Here is a 23484-nt window from a genome sequence, read left to right as displayed (position 1 = left end):
CAAATGTGTCATTATTTTAAGCAAACAAATGAAAGTCAGAGAGAGATTCCATCCTCACATTCTCTGCTGAAGGGACCATAAGACTGGGGAGCTTCAGCGAAGGAAGTGGAATCGCTATCCCTTTCTCTGCAGAAAACAAGTATTAAAATGGTTACTATATCATAAGAATTATTTGTTTTGGTTTTTTTTTAAACCCACAGCCCCAGTTCTGAACAGAATACAAATGCCACCACCCTTCTGAAACGTAGAACAGAAAATAGAGATAAAGAATGGACAGAAAAAGGGTGGGCACGCTCAGAGCCTCTTCTTGATAAGTGGGCAATATGGATCCGTCCAATATAGGTTAGAACCAGTAGAGGTTAGAAAGTACCACATCTGTATAGAGAACGTGCAAAAGCAATCCAACCCACTTATAGAGAGTCACTAAGCAATATCTAACGGTGCTGGTTCAAGAAATACCGCTAAACGTATTCTTACTCAGTGATGATATCAGAACCAATCCAGAAATTGTTAGAGGCAGTTCCAGCCCCCTTCTCTTGAGAATTTCTGACATTATAGGTCCTGCAAGGAGCCTCCTTTAGGGCTGCAAAACTCAAGGAGCAGACCCCTCCTCCCTCAACTCCCCCTCCCTGCCGCCACACACACACACACACACACACACACACACACACACACACACACACAACCATGCTCTGCGTCAGTCACATAATCCAAGCTTAACTACAGGTGTTTGCTTCTATTGCCTCAAACCAAAATAACTTGCGTTTTCTGGCCATGGTCCCAGCGAGGGACATGTAAATGATTTATTTTAAAAAAAGCATGCTGTGTCCGTAACTTCACTCGCTTCCTGTGGCTGTGGGAAGCCAGCTCTTCTCAAACGCTGGGCTCTTTGAAGCAGGCAAGCTCGGATTGTTCACATGGCTTTGAGCCAGTTGACGTTTGACTGTTGAAACTAGTACACATGTAAAGGGCTCTGTGGGACGTGGGTGTGAACTGGGGATTCCTTGCTGTTTGCACAGAACACGATTAACTTTGCGGTGTGTGTTTTAAACTCTCTATGTTTCTCTTGTTTTTATAACCAATCATGTTTTTACTACATAGATTTCTCATCCTCGGGAACTGGGGCTGCGTCATATACAGGTTTATGCTTTGTGATTTTGCTGTCCTCCACAGCTTCCTATCCTCTGACTTCTTACTAAGAACGTATTAATTCATCACCTTAAAAACCTTTTCCTTGATGTTTCACCCTCTCAAATACCGTTGGGCTAAGCGTTAGAGTGCTTCATGAGTGATGTATGTTGGTCCTGCATGGCTACGTTTAAAACGCACTCGATAGCCAGCCCTTGTGCCCTGTTGAATATTTTCATCTAGATGCACAGCATCCTGTGCAGCTTTACTGCAAGTAATTGTTTGTGAGATAGAATACTTTCCGTTATCGCACATATTCAATGGGTAGAGACACCGGGCACTATTAAATCTATAACAGTAATGTGTGAAGTATCCCTGCCCAGTTTCAACGTGAGTCTCTAGGTTGGAAGATTGCGTACTTTGCACTTTTCATGCCTCCCCAGTGCAGAATATGACAGCGTGCACTGGGTTTGTGCAGGCCTTGCCGTTTTTTGCAAGTTTGCTCAATGCTGACCATCGCAGTTCTCTTCAGGCAGATGTTAGCGTTTCTCTAGATGAGGGCTCTGGGGTGGAGAAGCACTGGGGGTTAAGTAACCTTCTAGCACGAACATTCTATCTCTGAGACGCCCTGGTTCAGTCCTTTGTTCCTGCCCAACACCCTGCCCTTCATCACTGCATGTTAAAGACATAAAATCCAACTAGTGAACCAAACTTTGGCCTCCATGTGTCACCCAAGAATGCTCCTAACTCTGCTTTTTGGAGGAAAATCTATCACATCCTTCTCCCATTTGGGAGCCTGTCAGCTTGATGAAGAAAACATTTCTATCCACTATGGTCACCCCCGATTTCCTCCTGATTGGCTGTTTCATTGCGTTGCCCCAGTACCCTTTATTGAGGGGTAATCTTGCTGAGACAAGAGTTGATCAGATGATCATTGGGGAGAGAAAGCAATGAATGGCAATCCGTTTAACACTTCAGAATAGCAATACAGTCTTACAACTGTAAGGAACTCATTGAGTTAAATTTTTAGTATATTTTTAATAGCACCTACCATACTACATAAGGTTAAATGGCATCTTTATAGATGATACTAAGTAAATCAGGTACATCTTCTAAATGGCTTCTTAAAACAACATTTATCTCTTACTCCAAATATGACAAAATACTTAATATGTCAGCTATAAACTTGCAAAAAATGTGAAGAACAACTTGAAAATCTTACGATTCTTTCATTTGAATAGCATTCTTTTTGTAAGGATAAGTTTGTCTGAATTATCCCATTTTTTTTTGTTTAAAATATTAAAGCAATAGTGAAATGAAAATGCGACAGGTCCCACAGTATTCATAATTTTCACTAATGCAACTAATTCACAAACTAGAGGAAAAACTTCATTTCACCTAACTGACTAATAACTAATATTTATTTCCATAGTTTGAATGTGAAAGACCTGGAATCTAATAATGATGTTTATATCTCAGCAAATACAGGAGAGACTGAGGTGGGTTTCGTCCCAACATTTGGACCTTGTTATTTGAACCTTTATGGAAGCCCCAGAGAGTACACAGGATTTCCAGATCCCTACGATGAGCTGAATTCAGGAAAGGTTGGTTTATCAGTTAGGACTGTGATTGATGGACACTGGTTAATGGAATTCCTTCTTATAAAAGTAATAAGTATCTCATATAAGAGGCACTTACATTCTCCACCCCTAACACACACCTACCATTCGGCTGATGAAGTATTAAACGAGAGAAGTCTTACTCTTCTTAAGTCTTAGAATTAAAGGATAAAAGGGTTGGGAGGCCAGGCATAGTAGTGCACACCTTTAATCTCAGCACTCAGGAGGCAGAGGCATGTAGGTTTCTGCGAGCTTGAAGCTAGCCTGGCCTATACAGTGAGTTCTCCGTCAGACAGAGCTGTATAACAAGGTTCTGTTTGAAAAAGAAAAAGGTCCTGGCAACTGAGTAATAAAGTGGGGTAAGCAGCATCCCACAATGGCCCACTCTTCCACTTTACATAAATGGAAAGCATCGGCAAAGCGAATGACCAGTGCTGGCCTCCTTCTCCAGTGCATGTTCCAGGATCTACAGTGATGTGACTGGAGAGACCCTGAGCTGTGCCTCAGCAGAATTTCACAGATGGAAAATCTTCCTTTGACTGCAGCAGATGCAAATGTCTCTTAACAGCGAGAAAGCTGTGGGTAGGGGACAGATGAGGACGTGGGAGTCTTCTGTTTCTCTCCAGGGGATTCTATGGCCACCACTGCTGAGTGGGGTGGGAGGAGCATCTACTCTTGACTTGACCTTGACTATTTTGGCCTGCCCAGAGCATCTTGATCTTTTGCTTCCTGGCCATTCTGAGACTTGTCTGGTTGCCGCACGGCAGTTTCTTTATTATGAGAAGAGGAGAAAGGGATCCAAGTTAATAAGTAGGCAAAAATGCAGGGTTGTTCCGATGAACTCAGATGGAGGAGACTTGGAGCCTGTTCTCTTTCACTACCCTGCCTCAGAAACTCCTTCCTGATCCAGAGTGTGGCTTCAAAGCCTCCAGCCTTAGTCAAGCTAAGACCCTTGTCTACCCTAGCGTCTCACGGCATCATTTGGGATCCATCTAAAAGTAAATGACTCCTCCTTTAGGTATTAAAGACTCGTTTGTTTGTTAAAGAAATGTCAGCCTGATTAGATACGCAGGGGTTCTTCAGCTGTGGTCCCTGCCTGTGGGAATGATTTTGTGTTCTTGTATTTCAGGGAGAAGGGGTGGCCTACAGAGGCAGGATCTTGGTTGAACTGAACACGTTCCTTGAAAAGAAACCACCAGAAAAGAAGCTTGAGCCCATTTCAAATGATGACCTTCTGGTTGTTGAGGTAAATGTCAGTGTGAACAAAGCATGGGATGGAAGGGGTCGTCTACGGGAGACCTGGAGGAAGATCTGCTTCATAGTAAGTCCCTCCAGCATTCCCTTGATATATCCATGTCAGCCCTATGAAGATAATGAGGCTTGCTTCAGCCACTGAGATGTTAATCCGTGTATTAGTCTTTGTTACTCTGACCAAAATTGAAGAATAGACAACTTTAGGGCGAAAGGATTCATTTGGCTCACTGTTTCTGTAGGTTCGATCCATGGTTGAAGAGTTCTATGCAAACTGGATAGAACAGGATTATGGAAGGCATGTGTGACCGAGGAGCTTCTTCATTATGGATAGGCAGCAGTGAGAGGGAGCAGAAAAGGGACACCAGAATCTTACAGTCCCTCACGACGTGCTTCCTGCACCGCTCACTGTCACCAACTCCTCACAGTGGCGTCATGATATAAACTCAGCAAAGGATAATCCATTATTTATATCCAAGACCTCATGTCTCTGGAAACACCAAGAAATACCCATAGGCATGACTAATCTCAGTTTGTTAATCCAGTCAATCTTGAAATAAAGTCTGACCACCGCATATGTGTTCATAAGAACAGAGTGCTCAGACAGTCCCCTTGGGCGGAGAGGTTGTGAGGAACATCCCTTCCCATGGACGTCTTAGATACCAGAGTTACCTTGTTTCACAGGCAGCAGCTACATCTCAGGCACCATAGAGATAAGGACATGCCTGCTTTCTGCTGACTTTACAATGGCTTTAAGTCCCTTTTTCCTTCGTGACAGGAAGTCTTCTAAGTCCACCTCTCTGTTCCTGAGACCCTTGGGTCAATGTCCTTGGGACACATAAATCTGAACTGTTTGGAAGAGCATCTGACTCACTGACACTCCTCTGCCCGGGGCTTCTCCTGGCCCGTTCCAGATTGTCCTCAACTCCCTTAGGCTACTACACGGTTCAATCTGAGAACTGGACATTTCTTTCCTTTTCCCATGTTATGGAGAAACTAAGCAGCAACTTTACAGAGGATGTGAGCTCTGTATGAAGTAAACAGTAGGGTGGCTGACGTGAAATGGCTGCTCTCAGAACCATGGACTCAGGCAGCTCTCTAAGTCTGTTTAATCAGCCTTCCGGTCCATTTCCAACTTGCCTTCTTACAGCTTGGCCCCAGTTCATGCCTTGAACACATTATCCGAGCTTTCAGGTCCAGCTCTCGTGAGTTCTCAGATGAGACAGTTTCCTTCCTCGAAGTCAACTAATGTCTGGCAGTTATAAAATCTGATCCCTTTTAGGAGGGGCAATGGGAAGAACATCTACTCATTGTAGCAGAGACTACATGGGAGCATTTCCTCAAGGGAGGCTCCTTTCTCTGTGCTGACTCCAGCTTGTGTCTTCTCTTCCCCACCCTCCTTGGCCTTGTTCACTGACTTCCACTAGGACAATTAGGTCAGGCTAGCACCTAAAACAGTACTGATGGACTTCTCCATCATACACGTTTGGAGACTGGGATATCTGGAGCTCAGCCTTTGGGTTGCACCAATTTCAGTCCTTTGGCTCCTTCAAGAGATAATGTTCCATCTTCTTTTGAGGTTGCCTTCCTCTTCACCCCTCAGTTTGTCTCTCCTGGGAACAGCACAAGGCACAACAGACATTTTTAATAAAGGAGATTAATTTTGCCATTTCTGTCTATCTTAGAGCATTTCAGGACAGACCGCTTAACCCTGCCCTCTCTTCTTGGGTGTGGTGTAAGACTTCTGCTTTTCTTTTAAGATTATTTATTATATGTAAGTGCACTGAAGCTGTCCTCAGAAACACCAGAAGAGGGCATCAGATCCTATTCCAGATGGTTGTCACCATGTGGTGGCTGGGATTTGAACTCAGGACCTCTGGAACAGCAGTCAGTGCTCTTAACCACTGAGCCATCGCTCCAGTCCCGACTTCCTCTTTTCTTAACACCTCTACAAAGTCTCAACACAAGGTGAAGGAAAGGTAGGCTTTTCTTAAATGTGTAGTCCAAGTGTGTCCGTCTTGCAGCTGCTTACCAGCAAAGATCAGCCTTGGCTGAGCCTGAGGAATCCCATCCTCATCCTCAATGTCGGCCTTTATATTTCTGTAATTTCCTTGATTGTAAGCAGTTTTGCCCCCAAGATTTGCTACTAAGAGAGGTCCAAGAACCAAAGCGGAGGCATCCTGCTTCTCTAAATCATGCCCTGTTTCTACCTCTCCTTACCCTGAGGTCACAGGGAAAGCAGGAAAGGATTGAGTCCTGGCAGAGCTCTCAGTTACCCTCATCTAGAGCAGCTGGATTCTGGAGCAGGTGAGCAGATGGTAGGGAGGCTCCTCGTGGTGCTCGGACTTGCAAAGTGGTCCAAAGGGGGCTCCATCTTTAGCATTGGCTTGTGTATGCTAGTCTTGGCTAATTGTGGTGAGAGCAAGAAGCCCAAACTTCTTTCCAGAGGCCAGGTACCCAGGGTGAGGAGCCTGGGAAGGCTTCTGCGGGCAACTGTGCAGGCATTGCATGAGAGCATCCTGGGGTTTCCGACGGAATCTTGGCTTAGATGTCTGTGTGCAGGACAAACTCAGCCAGATACGGCGTCTTCCCCACTCAACGAGTACCCCATGCTCTTTCTTTGTTCTCTGCAGTCCCTGGCTTAATTGATAGGTACCATATCAGTCACAACCCTTTCTTCTGAATCCTGTATTAGGTTTTAGATAGTTTGTTTGTTTCTATTGCCGTGACAAAACATTGGACAAAAGGAGCCCTTTAAAAGAGTGGTCAGTTTTGGCCTACAGTTTGAGAACACATTCCATCACGGTAAGAAAGGCATAGTAGCAGGTGCTTGTGGTGGTTGGTTGCACCAATTACCTGGGAATTAGCCTGGATATTTGGTCTTTAAAGCTTCCCTATCTTAGTCCACTGCTTTGGCACTGGAGGAGCTGGGGACACTGAAGCAATTCATCAGGAGCCCGCTGCTGGTAAGGCATGCATGCTTGCAATGAAGCCCCCTCTGTTATACATTATTCAAGAATACTGGGAGAGTTGGAAGCTTAAATGTGAATTTTCTAAGGATTTAAAAGAAGGAAGTTATTTGTATTAGTCATACTCTTTTATTATGGCTTCATCGAAAACCAGGACAAGGTCAATGTCATGATCGGCTCCCTTTTTCTTATTGATCTGCCCAGAATCCCATCTCACATTTAGGGTGGGTTGTCTCACTTCAGCTAACCAAGTCTAGAAATTCCATCACAGACTCAGAGCCCAAATTATATTTCCTCTTTTTAAAAACAACTTCCCTTTTCTTAAATCATGCTTAGCATTTATAAAGAAGAAGTTATGTTGCATATAAAATTATGACTGAAATTGAAAGTGAAGCTGAGGTTGCAGCCAATAATTTAGAATTTTGCAAGAGCTCAGAGGAGTGTCTGACAGAACCTTCTTAGAGAGCTCTGCCATATCTGCTGTATCAAAATCGCCTTTCGCCAAAATGGCGACTTCATGGTCATGAGCTATCTAGGGGACTTGTCCCTTCTCCATCTAACTCTACAAGACTACGAGATGCTAAAAGTTCTCACAACAGCCAGTCATGGGAAGGCATACTTATAATCCCAGCACCTAGAGACTGAACCGAGAGGGCTGTGATTTCAAAGCCAGCCTAGGCATAGTAAGAGCTTGCCTCAGGACAAAACAAAACAACTCCTGAAGCAGCCCCACCCCAAATAAAAATAGAATCATTATAGAATCTAGGGTTGTACTTCTGAGTGCAGACTCAAAAGGTTTGGAAGCAGGAACTTACACAGCCAATGGTATTCACCATAGCCAAAAGGTGGAAGCTGTGTGTGAGTCTATTACTGGATGACTGGATTAAAGAAGAAGGAGGAGGAGGTGGCGGAGGAGGAGGAGGAGGAAGAGGAGGAGGAGGAGGAGGAGGAGGAGGAGGAGGAGGAGGAGGAGGAGGAGGAGGAGGAGGAGGAGGAGAAATGTTTTCATATAACAAAATAGTACTGAGGAAAGGGGAAAGTACATGATATAGAAGACATTGTGCTAAGTGAACTATGCGAAGCACAGGATAACCACATACCATGCATCAAAGAAGTTGGCGTAGATGAATTCAGAGACAGAAAGAGAATGGTAGTTGCCAGGGGCTGGAGGGAAGGAGAGATGGAGAGATTTTATTTAAACTTCAACTTTGCAAAGAGTTCTGTGCCTGGGCGATTGGTGATTATAGCACAGTAATGTAAAGTTGCTTGATGCTCTTGAACCAGATTCCTAAAATGGTAATTTTAGGAATTTTGGGAGTGTGTGTGTGTGTGTGTGTGTGTGTGTGTGTGTGTGTGTGTGTGTGTGTGTGATGGTTTTTAAAAAGTGATGTGGAGTGGGGTCGTAACCTCTATATAGTGATGGAGACATACACTTATATTTTGTTAGAAAAAGGTCATTGATTGGGGGACAGATGGCTGGAGAGCTGGCTCAGCATTTAGGCTCACTTACAGCTCTTACAGAGGGTTTGATTGCTACACATATGAGAGCTTACGCTTGTCTGTAATTCCAGTTTTAAGGTACCCAGCATTTTTATGACCCCAATGGCTCCTGTAAAGATGTGGTTCACACACATACATGCATACATACATACATACATACACACATACACATACATACATACAGACACACACACACACACATACAGACACACACACACACACACACACACACACACACTGAAGTAAACATGTTTTCAACAGAGAAAAGACAATTTAAATACAGCCTAGGACCTGGGAGGAGTTGAGGGGGTGAATAGTGCAAAGACACATTGTATAAAATTCTCGACAACTCTTACAGCAATGACAAACAGGTAAGCCATGATCAATGACTAGACGGTAACATGATATTTGCTTGGTTTTGATTGAATTGAGGGGGGAAATGTCTTTGGATACTGATAGGGTTCAGAGGAATTCCAGTCACTGTGGTAGATAAGGTGCATGGGGAAGGCTCTCCCTTTAACGTGATGTTTGTCTTAAGTACTTCATTTAGTGATGTAGAATAGATGCTCTCCAGGGAACTGGAGTGACTGCTGTGATACCTCAAAAATCCTGTAAATAATTACGTCGGGTTATACTTAATAAAAGGAATCTTGGTTTAGTTTAGTTTTGTTTTTTAATGTTTTCGAGGCAGTTGTCTGGGTATCTCTGTAAAGAGGTGTCCAATTTTTCGCCTCAGACAAGCAAGCCCCACCCATAATTAGTGATTCATCCAATCAAATAAAGGCCATGGTATAGATAGAAAGAGAAGGAAAGGATCAGTTTAATTACTAATGGAGAGAAAGAGTGAGAAGAGAGACTGAGGGCGCAAGAGAAAAGAGACAGAATATAGTTTCACTCATTTTTACATTGAAAATTAACATCCTCATTCTTATTTTTGATTAGAAAAGTAATACTTAAGTGACTCAAAATATCAAACACTTGAAAGTTAGAAAATAAAGTTGCCATATCTCTCTGCCTTCTGTGATAGTATTGCTGTTATATTCAGACCCTCTTCATGTGTATCAATATTAAAAATTATTTATTTAATTAATTGATTTTAAATATATCCTTTTGGAGCAGGGGACCTATTTCTCTGATAGATACTTGCCTAGCATGATAAGGGTCTAAGATTAAGCACCAGCAAAATAAGTAATAATAAAATAAAATATCCCCTTTTCTATGTTGTTCTGAGTTTTCATCCTATTATAGCAGTAACATAATTTGTTTAAACCATGACTTGTAGACACTTGCATTGCCTCCCACCCCACCCCCGCCGCTAATCATTTCCATGGTGATAATCCTACCACTTTAGAGTTTCTGCCCACCCACATGAGAAGGAGAGTTGATTGATCCAAGAGCATAGCCCTGAGTGTTTCGTACAGCACTAATTAACTAGGCTTAGAATTGCATCTGCTGGACATCCACATACGGATAGACACGTGAAGGGGAACTGAACCTTATACCTATTCCTCCTCTTCAGAAATACCAGCGACGGCGGAAGTACAGCCTGTCGGCCGTGTTCCATTCAGCCACCATGTTGCAAGATGTTGGCGAGGCCATTCAGTTTGAAGTCAGCATTGGGAACTATGGCAACAAGTTTGATGCAACCTGTAAACCTCTGGCATCAACAACTCAATACAGCCGTGCAGTATTTGATGGTAAGACTGGTGTGGAGTTCTCTCTCTTATTCATGCTTACAGTGGGCACACCTCAGGACGAGAGGCATGCAGTGTATCTTTGCTCTGATGGCCATTAGCCCCAGCATCTCGTTGGTTAATAAAGGATTGGACTTTAGATTCCCACACGAGTGGCTAAACCTGTGGGCCAGTGAGATGGTTCAGTGGATAAAGGAGATTGCCACCAAGCCAGACAACCTTAATTCGGTCCTCAGAACCCACATGGTGGAAGCAGAAGACTGCTTCCTCCAAGTTATTCTCTACTCATCCCACGCAGGTATACCAGGCTAGCCCACAGGCAGAGAAGCAGTCGAGGATAGCCATATCCAGACCCCATTTCCAGGAGCTGAATCTCACCTTCCCAATCCTATGCCCAGGCTGTGCACCAGAGTGCATAAAATCCCAAGGTGATGACCCCACTAAATACCACGCTCCCTAAAGCAGCTGTACCCACCAAGTGCAAGTCCCCCTTAGAGTCAGTAGTTGACAACGATCACACTCTGGCTCAGACACTGGAAAAGCCAGGCTTCTGATTCTCGCTAGTACACACCCAGTCCTATCACATAGTTCTCTTTTAAAAGACTTCAGTTTTCTTTTTTAATTGTGTGTTTGTGTATATGGCTCTGTGCACATAAGCAGTCCAACAGTATTGCTATGTGCTTACCTAGATTTTTGTACAAGCCGATTTAAAACATAAAACGCCCTAGAAAATGTGAAGCCTTGAGTCCTAATTACAGGAAGCCTTTGAGTAATGCCAACCCGATGCACGCAGCTGAGGTTTGAGAAGAACGGGGTGTGGGGTGGGGTTGCCCTTCTTCCAGCAAAAGCAGTAATTTAGAAGAACAGTTTCCATGGAGAAACAGTGTATCTAACCTCCAGTGCTCTCTACTCTACAATGCCATATGAGGTGACCACCGTGGATGTTCGGCTGTGTGATCCTGAGCCACAAACAGATCCTGAGGTCGTTGTCCTCGGTTTGCTGGTGTCTTAGAAAGATTTACAAAACAGAACCATCTATTCCTCTGTTGCTCGACTGAATAGAATCGATGTGTCAGAGCAGTGCCCGGGTGTGGCTCAGTAGTAGAGAACTGTCCTAGCTTGTATGAGGCCCTGGGTTTAATCTCCACCTCCCAAAGCAAACCTGAGCCAAGACCGTTCCCCAAGCCTGTAGATTAACGGGTAGCTCTGTCAGCACCTCTATGTAGCAAATATGTTGTCATTTTAAGTGTCCATGTTCACTGACTCCTAACCTTCCCTGACAGGGAACTACTATTACTATTTACCTTGGGCCCGCACAAAGCCTGTTGTCACCCTGACTTCCTACTGGGAGGATATTAGTCATCGCCTGGATGCAGTGAACACTCTCCTAGTCATGGCAGAACGGCTGGTGAGTTATCTGTCCAGCGTTTCCGTTTAGCAGACAGTAAGGTAAGCACGGGGTAGTCTGCAAGCTTGACAATGGTAGTACAAGATTTTAAAACACAACGGTCAACCACAGAGCAATTTACTAACAACGGAGGAAAACGGTCTGCAGCTTATAGAAGGTCACGGGGTGATGCTCACCCTTTCCCCCGGTCGCTCTACCCTTTGCTAAGGAGTTACCTCAGTCCACCCTATAGAGAGAGCTCACCAGGACACCCACCCTCCAGCCTAAGAGGAGGAAAACACATGAGAAGGTGGCAAAGAGCCTCTCATTAGGAAAAACCCGGAAGTCATACCCAGATCTCTGCCCGATTTCCTGTCACCAGTCGCACAGCCAAACCCACCACAAGGAAGCTAGCCTTAGATTTGCGTGAGCACACGCCAGGATTCAGGCTTTCTTATTGAGAAAGACAGGAGGATGAAAAGGGCTGGAGGGCAGAAGAAAGGGAACTCATGGTGTCAGTATGGTTTGCACGTAAAGGGTGCTTTGTTCCCATAGCCCCATGCAACTTGTACCATTTTGGTCTTATTATAGAGATAATTTCTGCTGTGGAAAGATCTGGGCTTCCCAGTCTCTACTCTTGCTTCAAACTGGGGAAACACTCCTTCTCTGAAGCCTGGGGAAGGTTAGGGGGGTCCCTCGGGTAGAGCTGCTTAAGAACAGACATATGATCGTCATCTTGATCTTGGTAGGTTATAGTAGTGAAGAGGAAGGTGCCACATTTGAGACATTTCTATTTCATTTAAGATACTAAGTTACTTCCATTGGGTATGGATAGAATCCATCCAGCATTAATATTAATGTAGAGCGTGGCGGGGAAAGGGGCATTTGGACATAATCAATCCATCTCATATGTGTGGAAATATCACATCAATCCCATTAACATGTGACTAAAATAAGTTAATAACAAAATAATTTCAGTTTATATTAATATTATGTTTATAGATGCTAGATCAAGATATATGAAAAATACCTGATGAAAAACTCTAGCAAAATAAAAACATTGATTTTGATATACAGGCAGCTTTATATCAAAGGCATATATATCTCTACCATCTTTCTATACCACCAAAATGGCGCATGTCAATGTCCTGGCTGATGCCCTCGAGAATAGCAACAAGGCATGTGCCAGGTTCTTATTGAATTCCAAAGTCATAGTCTGTGGTGAGGGAACGTGGTTACATTAAGGAGTTTGAAATCACTGGGGACTACAGAGCTGGGAAGATGGTCCTGGACCTCACAGGCAGCCAGTGATCACGAGTGTGGAGCAATCAGCCCCAGACTGAACATGCAGCTCAAACCCGTCACTTGGTTTCATTTTGCTGACAATTCCGGGGAGCATCACAGGCCATGGTGAAGCAAACATACTTATAAATAAAATGCCTCCACGTGTCAGGGGTGGGGCACCGATAAAGAAGGATAATTGAACTTCAGTGTGATTTCCCACTTAGTGAAGATGAGATCGAGGGGGATGGATAGACAGCTCTGTGACTCAGAGTACTTGCTGCTCTCCCAGAGGACCTGGGTTCTGTTCCTAGAACTCACAGGGCAGCTCACAACCACCTGGAGCTCCCATTCCAAGCGATCTGTTGCCCTTTTTTTGGCCTCCAAAAGCACCAGGCATATGTGTGGTGCACAGACATACCTGTAGGCAAAACACCCATGCACATAAAATAAAAATGAAAATTTTAGATTAATATTTATACATTTTAATTTTAATATTTTAAAATTAATATTTGTGAAAATAAATAAAGTTGAAATTGAAATGCAATTTTTTAATTAATTTATTTATTTAACATATATGAGTGCCCTGTCGCTGTCTTCAGACACACCAGAAGAGGGCATCGGATCCCATTACAAATGGTTGCGAGCCACCATGTGGTTGCTGGGAATTGAACTCAGGACCTCTGGAAGAGCAATTAGTGCTCTTAACCACTGAGCCATCTCTCCAACCCAAAATACAATATTTTTTTATTAGTTTTTCAATCCCCTTCCTCAAGGGAGTTGGTGGAGAATTGGCCAAACTTCTAATTATGTTGAGGGCATTCTTCAAGGTTTTTTGCCCTGGTTCTTCTTATCATCTCTCTCCACTGACCAAGTTGTCTGAGCTCAGGCTCATCTTGACAAAGAGAGTGGCTTTCCACAACCAGGACTTTGGCTAGCATAGAGGGCACTCCCTCTCTCTCTGTTGGCAATACTCAACCCTAGCACATCAGTGTGTCCTGGGCTTAGTTTGGCTTTCTCCACTCTAGCCCTGAAATAACCATCTCTCTAGGATGCTGTGGTTGTTTTAATAGGAAGTAACATTTGAAAAGCAAAATCTGGGTACCTCACGGCTATTGGCATATTGTCACTTATAGGCCTTGCCAGTCAAGAAGTCCATGGCCACACTTAATGTATGTACATGTATGTACACACAGGGAGATGTGCACACTTATTTCTATATCTGTTGAAATTCTGAAGGCCAGAATGGTGCCTCCAGTTTTAATCTACCATCAGGGACTTAGTCTATGTTTCCTACAGTGAGACTCCAGCTTCCGCCATCCTAACTGTAATTATTCAGTTGTTCAAACTTGAGCTCCATACATCAGCCACTGTGAACAACAAGCCTACTGATTCGAGTTTGATTCAGTTGGATTGTCTTTGCTTTGTCACTAAGGATAGATAGTCAAAATGCTACTTTCATAGATTGTGTGGGTTAGTTCAACTGTCCATCTGAAACATAACTGAGTCCATACTATTTCCACGTGTATTCTTTTTAGGGTTCCCTCACCCATTCCTGGTGGTTTCTTTCTGTTTATTTTTCGAGTACATAAAATATTTACATGGTTTCAAAGGTCAAAATACAGGACGAGATTTTCTCTATTGCTTAAACTTACCAGTGTCGGTTGCATTTTAAATAAAAGTAAATAGCAAAGCTATGGTAAATATTACCAAGTGAGAAACAAAGCCCTCTGGCTTTCTGTAACTAAACCTTTTTATGTCCCTACCCCTATATCCACTCTCTACCCTTCACTGGAAATAACGCTTTCTTGGTAATAATGGCAGAGCTATCAGCTCTCTCTCCTCTTTCTTAATTCTTCAGCAATCAAACATCGAGGCTGTAAAATCAGGAATCCAAGGTAAAATTCCCACAAACCAGTTGGCAGAGCTGTGGCTGAAGCTAATAGACGAAGTTATAGAAGACACAAGGTACAGTATTCCTGTCCCCACACCCCAGCATGCCCTTACCCCTGGCTTCTAAGACTGTAAGTGCTTCTTGAATCTTGTCAAGTAGTTCTCTGAAAAAAGAAATGCATTCGAGCATTGTTTTGGGCTCCTTGAAAGTCCCCACCCCACCCCAGGAGAAGTTTCTGAATCACCTGAAAAACCTCCATTCTCTGGTGCCAAGTCTAAAGTAGCCCAGGGAGGCTCAGGCTGGACTTGGGGAAGCTGGGCCAGCAGCCTGAGGAAAAGGGTAGGGGTTGGAGGAAGAGGAGGAGTAATTACTAGAGCTACCCTCCGGAAGAAGGACTCCTGACTTCCATAGAGAGATAGGAGCATGGCTTACCACTCAGAACAATGTTCCTAGTCCATGTCTGTGGAAACAGTGCTTGCTTTGTTGTTGTTGCTACTGTTGCTGTTGCTGTTGTTGTCGTTACTAAGTTTTTCAAGCACCCTGCACTCCTTCAGCAGCACTTCAACACTTAACACTAAAACAGGAGCAACAGTGATAGTTAGAACGGCAATAGTTAGAACGGCCCCTAAACAAGAATGACATGCAAATTCCTTATATGCTACGGAATAGACAAGAAACAACAAAACAAAAACAACAACAATAACAGCAACAAAACACACACACACACACACACACACACACACACACACACACACACACACACAAACACACACTCCAAGCCAGGTTAGACAAAGCCAGTACACAGGCTTAGCCAGAGGATATTCATAGCTGTGACTTGAAGAAGTAACTCAGATCTCTTGGCATTTAGAAATCAGAAGGGAAAGTGACTCATCCCAACCTCATTTTAAAGATTGCCTAATAAAGCTGTGGACAGGGAAGGTCAAAAAGAAAAGAGCAGGCAGCACTCCCGCTCACTCAGAGGAAGCAGACTCGTCCCCCCTCTAGGGTAAGGCCTTAGTCACCCCGTCCTCTTGCGCCTCCTAGTGGTTCGGTCAGGTCATTGACGAACAGCTAAAATTCTAAGCGCCACTGGCTTTGTGGGCACTCAAAGCTCACACGGAGAGACTTAGGGATTCTAAGGAATTCTATTAATTACAGATAAGAAAGCAGGGAGGCCCCAGTGACACTGAGAACGATTTACCCAGGAGCCCTTGTACTCCTCTCACGGTCAGCCTCTCGCTTTCGAAGGGCTCGAGTGTGACTTCTCAGCTCACAGCATCCCCGGGAATGTTTGCCTTACCTGACAACGAACACGCAGGATCTTAACCCTTTATTCACATGCTGCTGCAGTCGTTTATAAAATCAAAGACATGCAGTTACAGCTTTCACTCGGAAAACGCCTGTGAACTGTGGGATTTGCTGAAGAAGGCACGGGCTTGAGAACACAATCTGTCTTCAAAGACATCTTTCTTTCTTTTTTTTTTTTTCCGGAGCTGGGGACCGAACCCAGAGCCTTGCGTTTGCTAGGCAAGCTGTAGCCGGAAATTCAATGGTTGAGGGGGACTGTGCTAGGATACCCTTCATATAAGAAGTTAGGTGGCATGCAAATGGTGGTAAATTCTAAGTGGGGACAATGAGTCGAATTTTCTAGTACGGGCGAGAGTCTTGCCCTGTGATCTCACCTACTGCACAGTGAGGGAAAACACAGCTGGCAGGGGGCTAATCTCGTTCGTTCCTGCTTTTCTTGGGGAGTCTTAACTTGGCTGGAAAATGTCCTTGACAAGTGGTCCTTCCGACCCTCTGGAGCTCTCTGAGAACCTTCTGAGAGGACAACAGTGATGAAGATGATGGCGGTGGGAATATTTAGACCTTGCTGCTTTCAAATTTTTGTTCCCCTTTCTGTTCTGCCAAAGTCACAGAGCCGTCCTCAACTACAGTTTAAACCAAGCAGCCCTGTAGGATCAGGAGATTGCTGGCATTTCAATCTACGCGAAATGGCGTGCAGACATTCATTAAACACGCGGGCAAACCAAGCGAACTTAGTTTTGAGGCCTAGAGTGTCGCTCTTAGGTTTTTGCTTCTTTTCTCTCCTTTTCTCATAGATACACCTTGCCTGTCACTGAAGGAAAAGCCAACGTCACAGTTCTGGATACTCAGATCCGAAAGTTGCGGCTGAGGTTTCTCTCGCAGATACACGAGGCGGCTCTGAGGATGAGATCTGAAGCCACGGATGTGAAATCCACCTTGCTGGAGATCGAGGAGTGGCTTGATAAATTAATGCAACTTACTGAAGAGGTAGACCTTGGGATTACGCCGTCATCTGTTTCCAGGAGGATTCTGCGCATGACAGGAAGGGTGGGGCAGGTGGTGGGTGGGGCATCTGGTACAATATCTGCCACTGTGATTGGATCTGATCAATAATAAAAACCAAGGACTTAGTGGGCTGAGGAGGCTACTGAGGACAGAGGTGAAAGCCACCCGAATTTTGAGTTGGGTTCCAGAGGAACCTGCAGGAGAAGCATCATGTCCACACCGCTGTCACGGAGTATTTTTGAGTGATGGAATAGTAGAACACAACACAGAGAATTAAAATGCCACTGTAGGGTGGATTGGAAAAGCCTGGATTTAAATATTAAATCACGTGTGACCTTGGGCAAGCTCTTCAACTCACCTAAGCCAATTTTCCCTACCAGTGGAATGGAGAAAAACACAGTACTTAGGTCATAGAGCTGTTGTGGGAAGATTTAAAGATGATGATCATAAGGAAAGACTGAACAGTGTGGGGTATACAGTAGGTGTTCGATAAGTGTCGAAGGGATGCCCCTCACCTCCACGGCTGAAAGAACACGAGTAAACAGATGCCTCCTGTCCTTTGAGTATCTAGGGGTAGTGTCTTAGCTCCTTTTGTGCTGCTGTAACAGAATAGCACAGGCTGCGGAAGTTAGAAGGAGCAGAGATTTCTTTCTTACAGAGAGAGAGAGAGAGAGAGAGAGAGAGAGAGAGAGAGGAAGACAGAGACAGAGACAGACAGAGAGACAGAGAGAGACAGAAGGACACACACATACATACACATACACAGAAAGAGGGAGAGAGGGAGGGAAGGAGGGAGGGAGGGAGAGAGAGAGAGAGAGAGAGAGAGAGAGAGAGAGAGAGATCAGCTGGAACTGGGCCTGCTCTCACACAATGCCTGTTCCTCTAAGTAACCCACTCCTGTAATGACACAAATAAAGCAATAAAGCTTCAGACAAATAACCTCGAGGGGCACATCCAAACACACCCACCATAGCAGTGGATGGCTGTTAGAGCTTTCGGAGTAAAGCTTTTCTGATGATTTTCTCCAAGTGATGCTTGAGAGGCAGAGGGTATTTCCTAAAATACCTTTCCAATCAGAGTGGATTACACCTCTTCACTTGCTCCCCTCACCACCCACAACCCATTTCTTAGCTCCCTGTAATCACAGTGTTGCCATAGAAGATGAGTGCCTCCTGACTTCGGGACGTGGTCTTGACCACAGCCCCTCGTGTCTAGGCAGGTGCTATTTCTTCGGTCTCTCCGCACACAGACTCACGGTGTTTGCCTTCGTTCCCATCTGCCCCACTGCGCAGCCTCAGAACAGTATGCCCGACATCATCATCTGGATGATCCGCGGGGAGAAAAGACTGGCTTATGCACGGATTCCTGCCCACCAAGTCTTATACTCCACCAGTGGTGGGAACGCCTCCGGAAAATACTGTGGGAAAACCCAAACCATCCTTCTGAAGGTATGCTGTTGCTGTGAAATTATAATGAATGCTGTCTTTTACCCCGCGCCAGATGTGGCACCGTAGTGCCTCAAGATATCTGGTGGACATCTTCATCTCAGTCAGCAAAGCCTCTCACCCGCTTTGCTCTATCCCATATCACACTGCCGATGGCTACTTTCTGAGCCTGGCAACAATCTCTCTAACCATCTAGTTCCCAAGGCAGGTTACCACCATGCCAGAAATACACATCCCAATTCCATGGTGGCCCAGTGTCTCTAGCCACTGCACACTCTCTTAAACTTAAATCGCTACATGAAAGAACACACAACACAATAACCTCTGATCCAATTGATAAGATATAATTGCCCACCTAAACATACAAAGCCCTGTATACGTCAATCCCTTAAGAATTGTCATAACAACCCGTAAATGTGCAGAGAGGAATCTTAACATCTGCCCCTATGTTCTCTCCACTGCTTCTCCTCCCCTCGCTCCAGTCTCCTCCTTTTTCTAAAACTTTTCTCCTGCCCATCCTTCCTTCTCATCCAATGACAGGCCTCGTTCTATCTTGTACCTGCCTTCACCTGTGTGATGATATCATCCTACAGTATGTCTTCATTCTGTAATGGGAAAGACATGCAAAGTTCTCTTCTGAAGGAGGGGTTGCTTTGTCACAGTCTGCCTGTTGTCTAGCTAAGATGTGTAAGACCAATTCTAACCTGTTCCAGCCTCTTCTTCTGGGACTGTAATTTTTAAAGTGATGTGAGGGTGGTTGGCATTGAACCACAGACACCTTTCTAGATGTCTCTGACATTAATAGTAACATGACATTGTCATTTGCTTTCTGTTGTGAACTTTCTACTCTTAATGTCTCATATAAGCAATATATTTCTTACATTGATTGGTGTTTAGGGAGGGGGGATGGTATAGCCAGTTGTAGTTCAAGGTTCTCTAGAAGAACAGACCTATAAAATAAAAACACATTAAGAGGGGATTTATTTGATTGGTTTATATGATATGGTCTGGGTGGCTCAATAATGAATGTCTCAAACAGAAAGGCCAAGGACTTAGGAATTTATTAGTTTGTGAGGCTGGATGCTGACCACTTTCAGTTTGGCACTGATGGCTCAGAGGATTCCTAGAGAGCCCTGGTCTTCAGTTTCCACTGATAATATTCCCCAATATTGGGGAAATGATGCAGCAGTAACAGCAACGAAGTTGATGTACTTGGCAGCAAGAGTGAAGGCAAGCAGGCAAGAAGAGAAAGCCTTCTGTCTCCTTTATGTGGGCTGCCACAGCAGGTGCTGCCCACATTTAAGATAGGTTTACACTTCAAATAATGTGATCTGGAAAATGCCTGACAGGAATGTCTAGCATCTTGACTTCTAGTTGGTTCAGATCCTGTCAAGTTGACAGCCATTATCAGCCTCAGAAGGCTCTCTAATGTAGGAAAGTCTCCATAATTGTTACTTTAAGCAGAAGTTTTGAACATTTTTATCATCATCATCATCATCAAAATCATCATCACCATCATCATCAATTATTGTGTGTTTGTTTTTGGAGACGTAATCTCATTATGTAAGTCAGGTTGAACTGGAACTCACAGAAATCTACATGCCTTTGCCTCCCAAGGGCTAGAATTAAAGGCATGTGCCACAATGCCGTACTAGTTCTGAATACTTTAGAGTCATAGGCTCCTTTACTTCTGGCTAGGTCGTGTGTGTATCTGATATTCTTCAATTCTCTGCAAACTTCCTAGAACACATAACTCCATCCTAGAACACCCCCCCCCATGAGGAACTTCTCCGGGAATGTCTTGAAAACTGATAGAGGCCTGGGTCCACATCTGAGAACCCAGCATAGCTCCCATTGGCATGCTATCCTGCCGACCCCAATCGGAGCTCCTTAGATTTCAGAAAGAAATAACAATTTTTTAAAAAAGAGAAAAGGATGGGGGTTGGGGATTTAGCTCAGTGGTAGAGCGCTTGCCTAGCAAACACAAGGCCCTGGGTTCGGTCCCCAGCTCCGAAAAAGAAAGACAAAAGAAAAAAGAAAAAAAAAGAGAAAAGGCTGAGTCAAGGCAGTGTGCTGTCTAAATCAAGGAGCTGTCTGCTGGCTTCTAATGTGTTGTTCTTTAACCAGGAGGTCATAAATAGTGTTGGAGTGATCATCTTCTTTCAAAGGTTCTGCAGCATGAGTCTGATTTAGAACCACAATTATAGTTGCTGTCAGTAGTTTATTAGCAAATAAAGCCTCACAGGAAACCAGAGAGGCCAGAGGGCTGTGTTTACATTAGGTTTCAGAATCTAGTGGATAAACAGAAAAGAAATGCTTTTAAGAAACTATGAATTTATTGACCTTGTTAATTCTCATTATCTAGTTTTAGAAGTTTTTTGGTTCAGTAAATTTTTTTCCAGTCTGGGCATCTCTTTGTAGCATTAAAAATATTTAAGACTACAAATGGGCTTTTTTATATGGCTTCCATGGCCCAATATTTGTTGCAATAGAAATTAAAATAGAAAAACAAACACCAGGTGCAGGAGATTTTGTCTCAACACACACACACACACACACACACACACACACACACACACACACACACACCTTGTCAATTTATAGCAGAGCTTTTGTCAAGACAACTGTCACCTGTTAATGTGTAAGGCGACCTGTGAGAGCTTTTCCTTTTAACACACTAAGTATTAAGAAGACACTCACCCAAGGATGGGGATTTAACAAATTTAGTAGTCTATACTGGGTTTTAAAATCCAGTATAATTTTTTTAGTTCTTTAGTTTGTTTGTTTATTTGTTTAAGTCAAAAGAATTCTTTAGTGTAACTGAAGCATTTCATCTCCTGTGCTTGACAATTAAGTGCTCTAACTACAGCTGGGGGCAGTGGGATGCCGCTGTCCAATCTGTGCAAATGTCAACGTAACAAAGAAGACAGATCTCACACTGATGCTACTATAAAGTCTTCTTCTCTTGGAGACCCCTGAAATGGTCTCTGGGACAGGCCGGAATCTATGGCTCACACTTCGATTGGTTGATTGAATGACTGAAGTAGAGACAGTTTATCAATGAAGAAAAGGATGCTTCTGAGGATAGACGTGAGCCAGAGAGCTGGGAAAAGCCAGGCACTCTGAAAGGCTGCGTGGAGCTCATTGCTTTAGCTGCCATTTCAGCCTTTGCTGGATGGTCACTGATCAGTTTTACCCAGAGCAAATACAAGCTCAGGTGGAGCAAAGGGTAGAGGTTGTGCATGCTTTGGGCTTTAGCTTACGTCACAGTTTGTGTGGTGTCTGTCCCATGACACCTAAGATGTTATTGTTCATCCACAGTATCCACAAGAAAAGAACAATGGGCCCAAAGTGCCTGTGGAATTGCGAGTGAACATCTGGCTGGGTTTAAGCGCCGTGGAAAAGAAGTTCAATAGCTTCGCTGAAGGCACATTCACCGTCTTTGCTGAAATGGTACCTTTGGTGACAGACCTGTCTTTTCTCTTTTTACCTACCTAGAGCAGTCATCGATACCGCCTGAGATACCTCCTAGTCTAACAGATGAGAAGAGGCACACATACCCATCCCCACCCACACCTCCCTCACCCCCCTGCCTGAGGGTTATCAACAGTAGAACACTTCAGAGTGGCTGTCCCCTTTGTGTGATAATTCTGAGAGGTGACCAAACACCAGCTGGTGGCCTTGAAGGTGGATTCTTTTCCAGCTTATGGCACCAGAAACTGTATCAATTGTTCGTACCGGTGCCAACATAAGACACACTAAATAGTAGGCACATACATGCATGCACATGTTTCTGGGTGTCTTTGGGGGTACTTCACATGTGCCTGTCCATGAACACCTCCTCTTATCCTGTTCTAGTGTGGCTATCTCAAGACGACACCCCCAAAGCCACTGAAGGTCTCCACCTCCTCCACTCTTCGTGTAGACCTGTTGCCCATGCTGAGGCCTGTGCTTGAATTTTATTAGTGTCATGCTGGCCTCCAAGCAGAATGGACAAGAAAACCTTGTTCCTCTATTCTGTACTCTTGCTATGCACGTCCTAGTTTCATCGATCCTTGAGAAGACAATTTAGGAATAGCTCCCTTCCAGGCTCAAACCCGCACCTGAGACTATACAAGCTCGTGCTCTGATGCATCAGGCACATACATTTCCGGCCTCCCTTTTAGGCAGATCTTACCTGTGCCTTGGGCAACTCATTTCCTCTGTAGGGTCAACATCAGATAATAGACAAAAGAGTTTGAAACCAAACAGGACACCCACCACCCTGGGAAGTCTCTCTTCTTTCCATGATTGAGAACATGAAGATCAGCAGGCCATCCTGAATTTATAAATTCTACGTCAGAAGGGAATGGCCAGGGTTGGCGAGACAGCTCAGTGGTTACAGGTGCTTATAGCTGAGGCTGATTACCTTGATCAATCCCTGGGACCTACATGGTCAAAGAAAAGAACCCACTACCAAAAGTTGTCAGGGCTTGCACACACAAATAATTGTAACCAGTTTTCTTGACTTAGAAATGAACACTCTGCAAACCAGAGTCATCCATCACTTTCCAGAAAGTTCTTGTTCTACCTGCCACAGTCCAGAAGAGACTCAGAGCCTGTAAGGCCCGTACTGCCTGGGGTAGCAACACCACCAATTAATTCTGTCCCTGGAGAAATGTGCCCAGATCTAAGCAGTGGACTTACAAGTAAACCTTATGAAATGCACACACACGAGGATGGTTATGGATATTCCGATGATATCCTCCTGCTCACTGTCACTCAAATAATGGAAGAAACTCACAAGATGTTTGCAGAACACACTCAACCATTTGCACACAAATTCTAGAATAAGTGTAAGAAACGTGTTGTGCCCTGTTTACAGATAAGCACACTGAATCTTAGGAAGATGAGTGACTCACCCAAAGTCGCCTAACCACTGGCAGGCCCTGAGTTTAGGTCCATATTTTTAGATGCCTATAGCTTTTTTTTTCCTTTCTGTGATCATCTGGCCTCAGTCCTGG

General features: G+C 44.2%; 1 protein-coding gene and 1 long non-coding RNA gene across 6 annotated transcripts in view; one reads left to right on the top strand and one right to left on the bottom strand.

The window, feature by feature from the left end:
* The window catches only part of Myof (myoferlin), a 148660-nt gene that overhangs the window by 71489 nt on the left and 53687 nt on the right, over positions 1-23484 (top strand). For 3 of the 5 annotated variants that reach the window (XM_006231325.5, XM_063265126.1, XM_063265130.1), the window contains exons 17-25: positions 1102-1140; positions 2608-2732; positions 3877-3993; positions 9987-10164; positions 11445-11569; positions 14691-14797; positions 16826-17018; positions 18329-18484; positions 21803-21934. In XM_006231325.5, coding sequence (XP_006231387.1) covers positions 1102-1140; positions 2608-2732; positions 3877-3993; positions 9987-10164; positions 11445-11569; positions 14691-14797; positions 16826-17018; positions 18329-18484; positions 21803-21934 — 1172 coding nt within the window. The remainder of the gene's footprint in view (positions 1-1101; positions 1141-2607; positions 2733-3876; positions 3994-9986; positions 10165-11444; positions 11570-14690; positions 14798-16825; positions 17019-18328; positions 18485-21802; positions 21935-23484) is intronic. The other 2 variants (NM_001354115.1, XM_063265133.1) reach the window with 1 other exon arrangement.
* On the bottom strand, positions 11563-15639 carry LOC134483992 (uncharacterized). The gene is made up of 3 exons (XR_010061251.1): positions 14968-15639; positions 14837-14886; positions 11563-13250 (listed from the first exon to the last, which is right to left on the bottom strand). It is a non-coding gene; the product is annotated as an uncharacterized LOC134483992 (long non-coding RNA).

The sequence above is a fragment of the Rattus norvegicus genome, chromosome 1 (assembly GCF_036323735.1).
Source record: "Rattus norvegicus strain BN/NHsdMcwi chromosome 1, GRCr8, whole genome shotgun sequence".
Taxonomy (NCBI): Eukaryota; Metazoa; Chordata; class Mammalia; order Rodentia; family Muridae; genus Rattus; species Rattus norvegicus.
The sequence above is the reverse complement of the archived record's forward strand: the minus strand, read 5'-3'. Positions and strand labels throughout refer to the sequence as shown.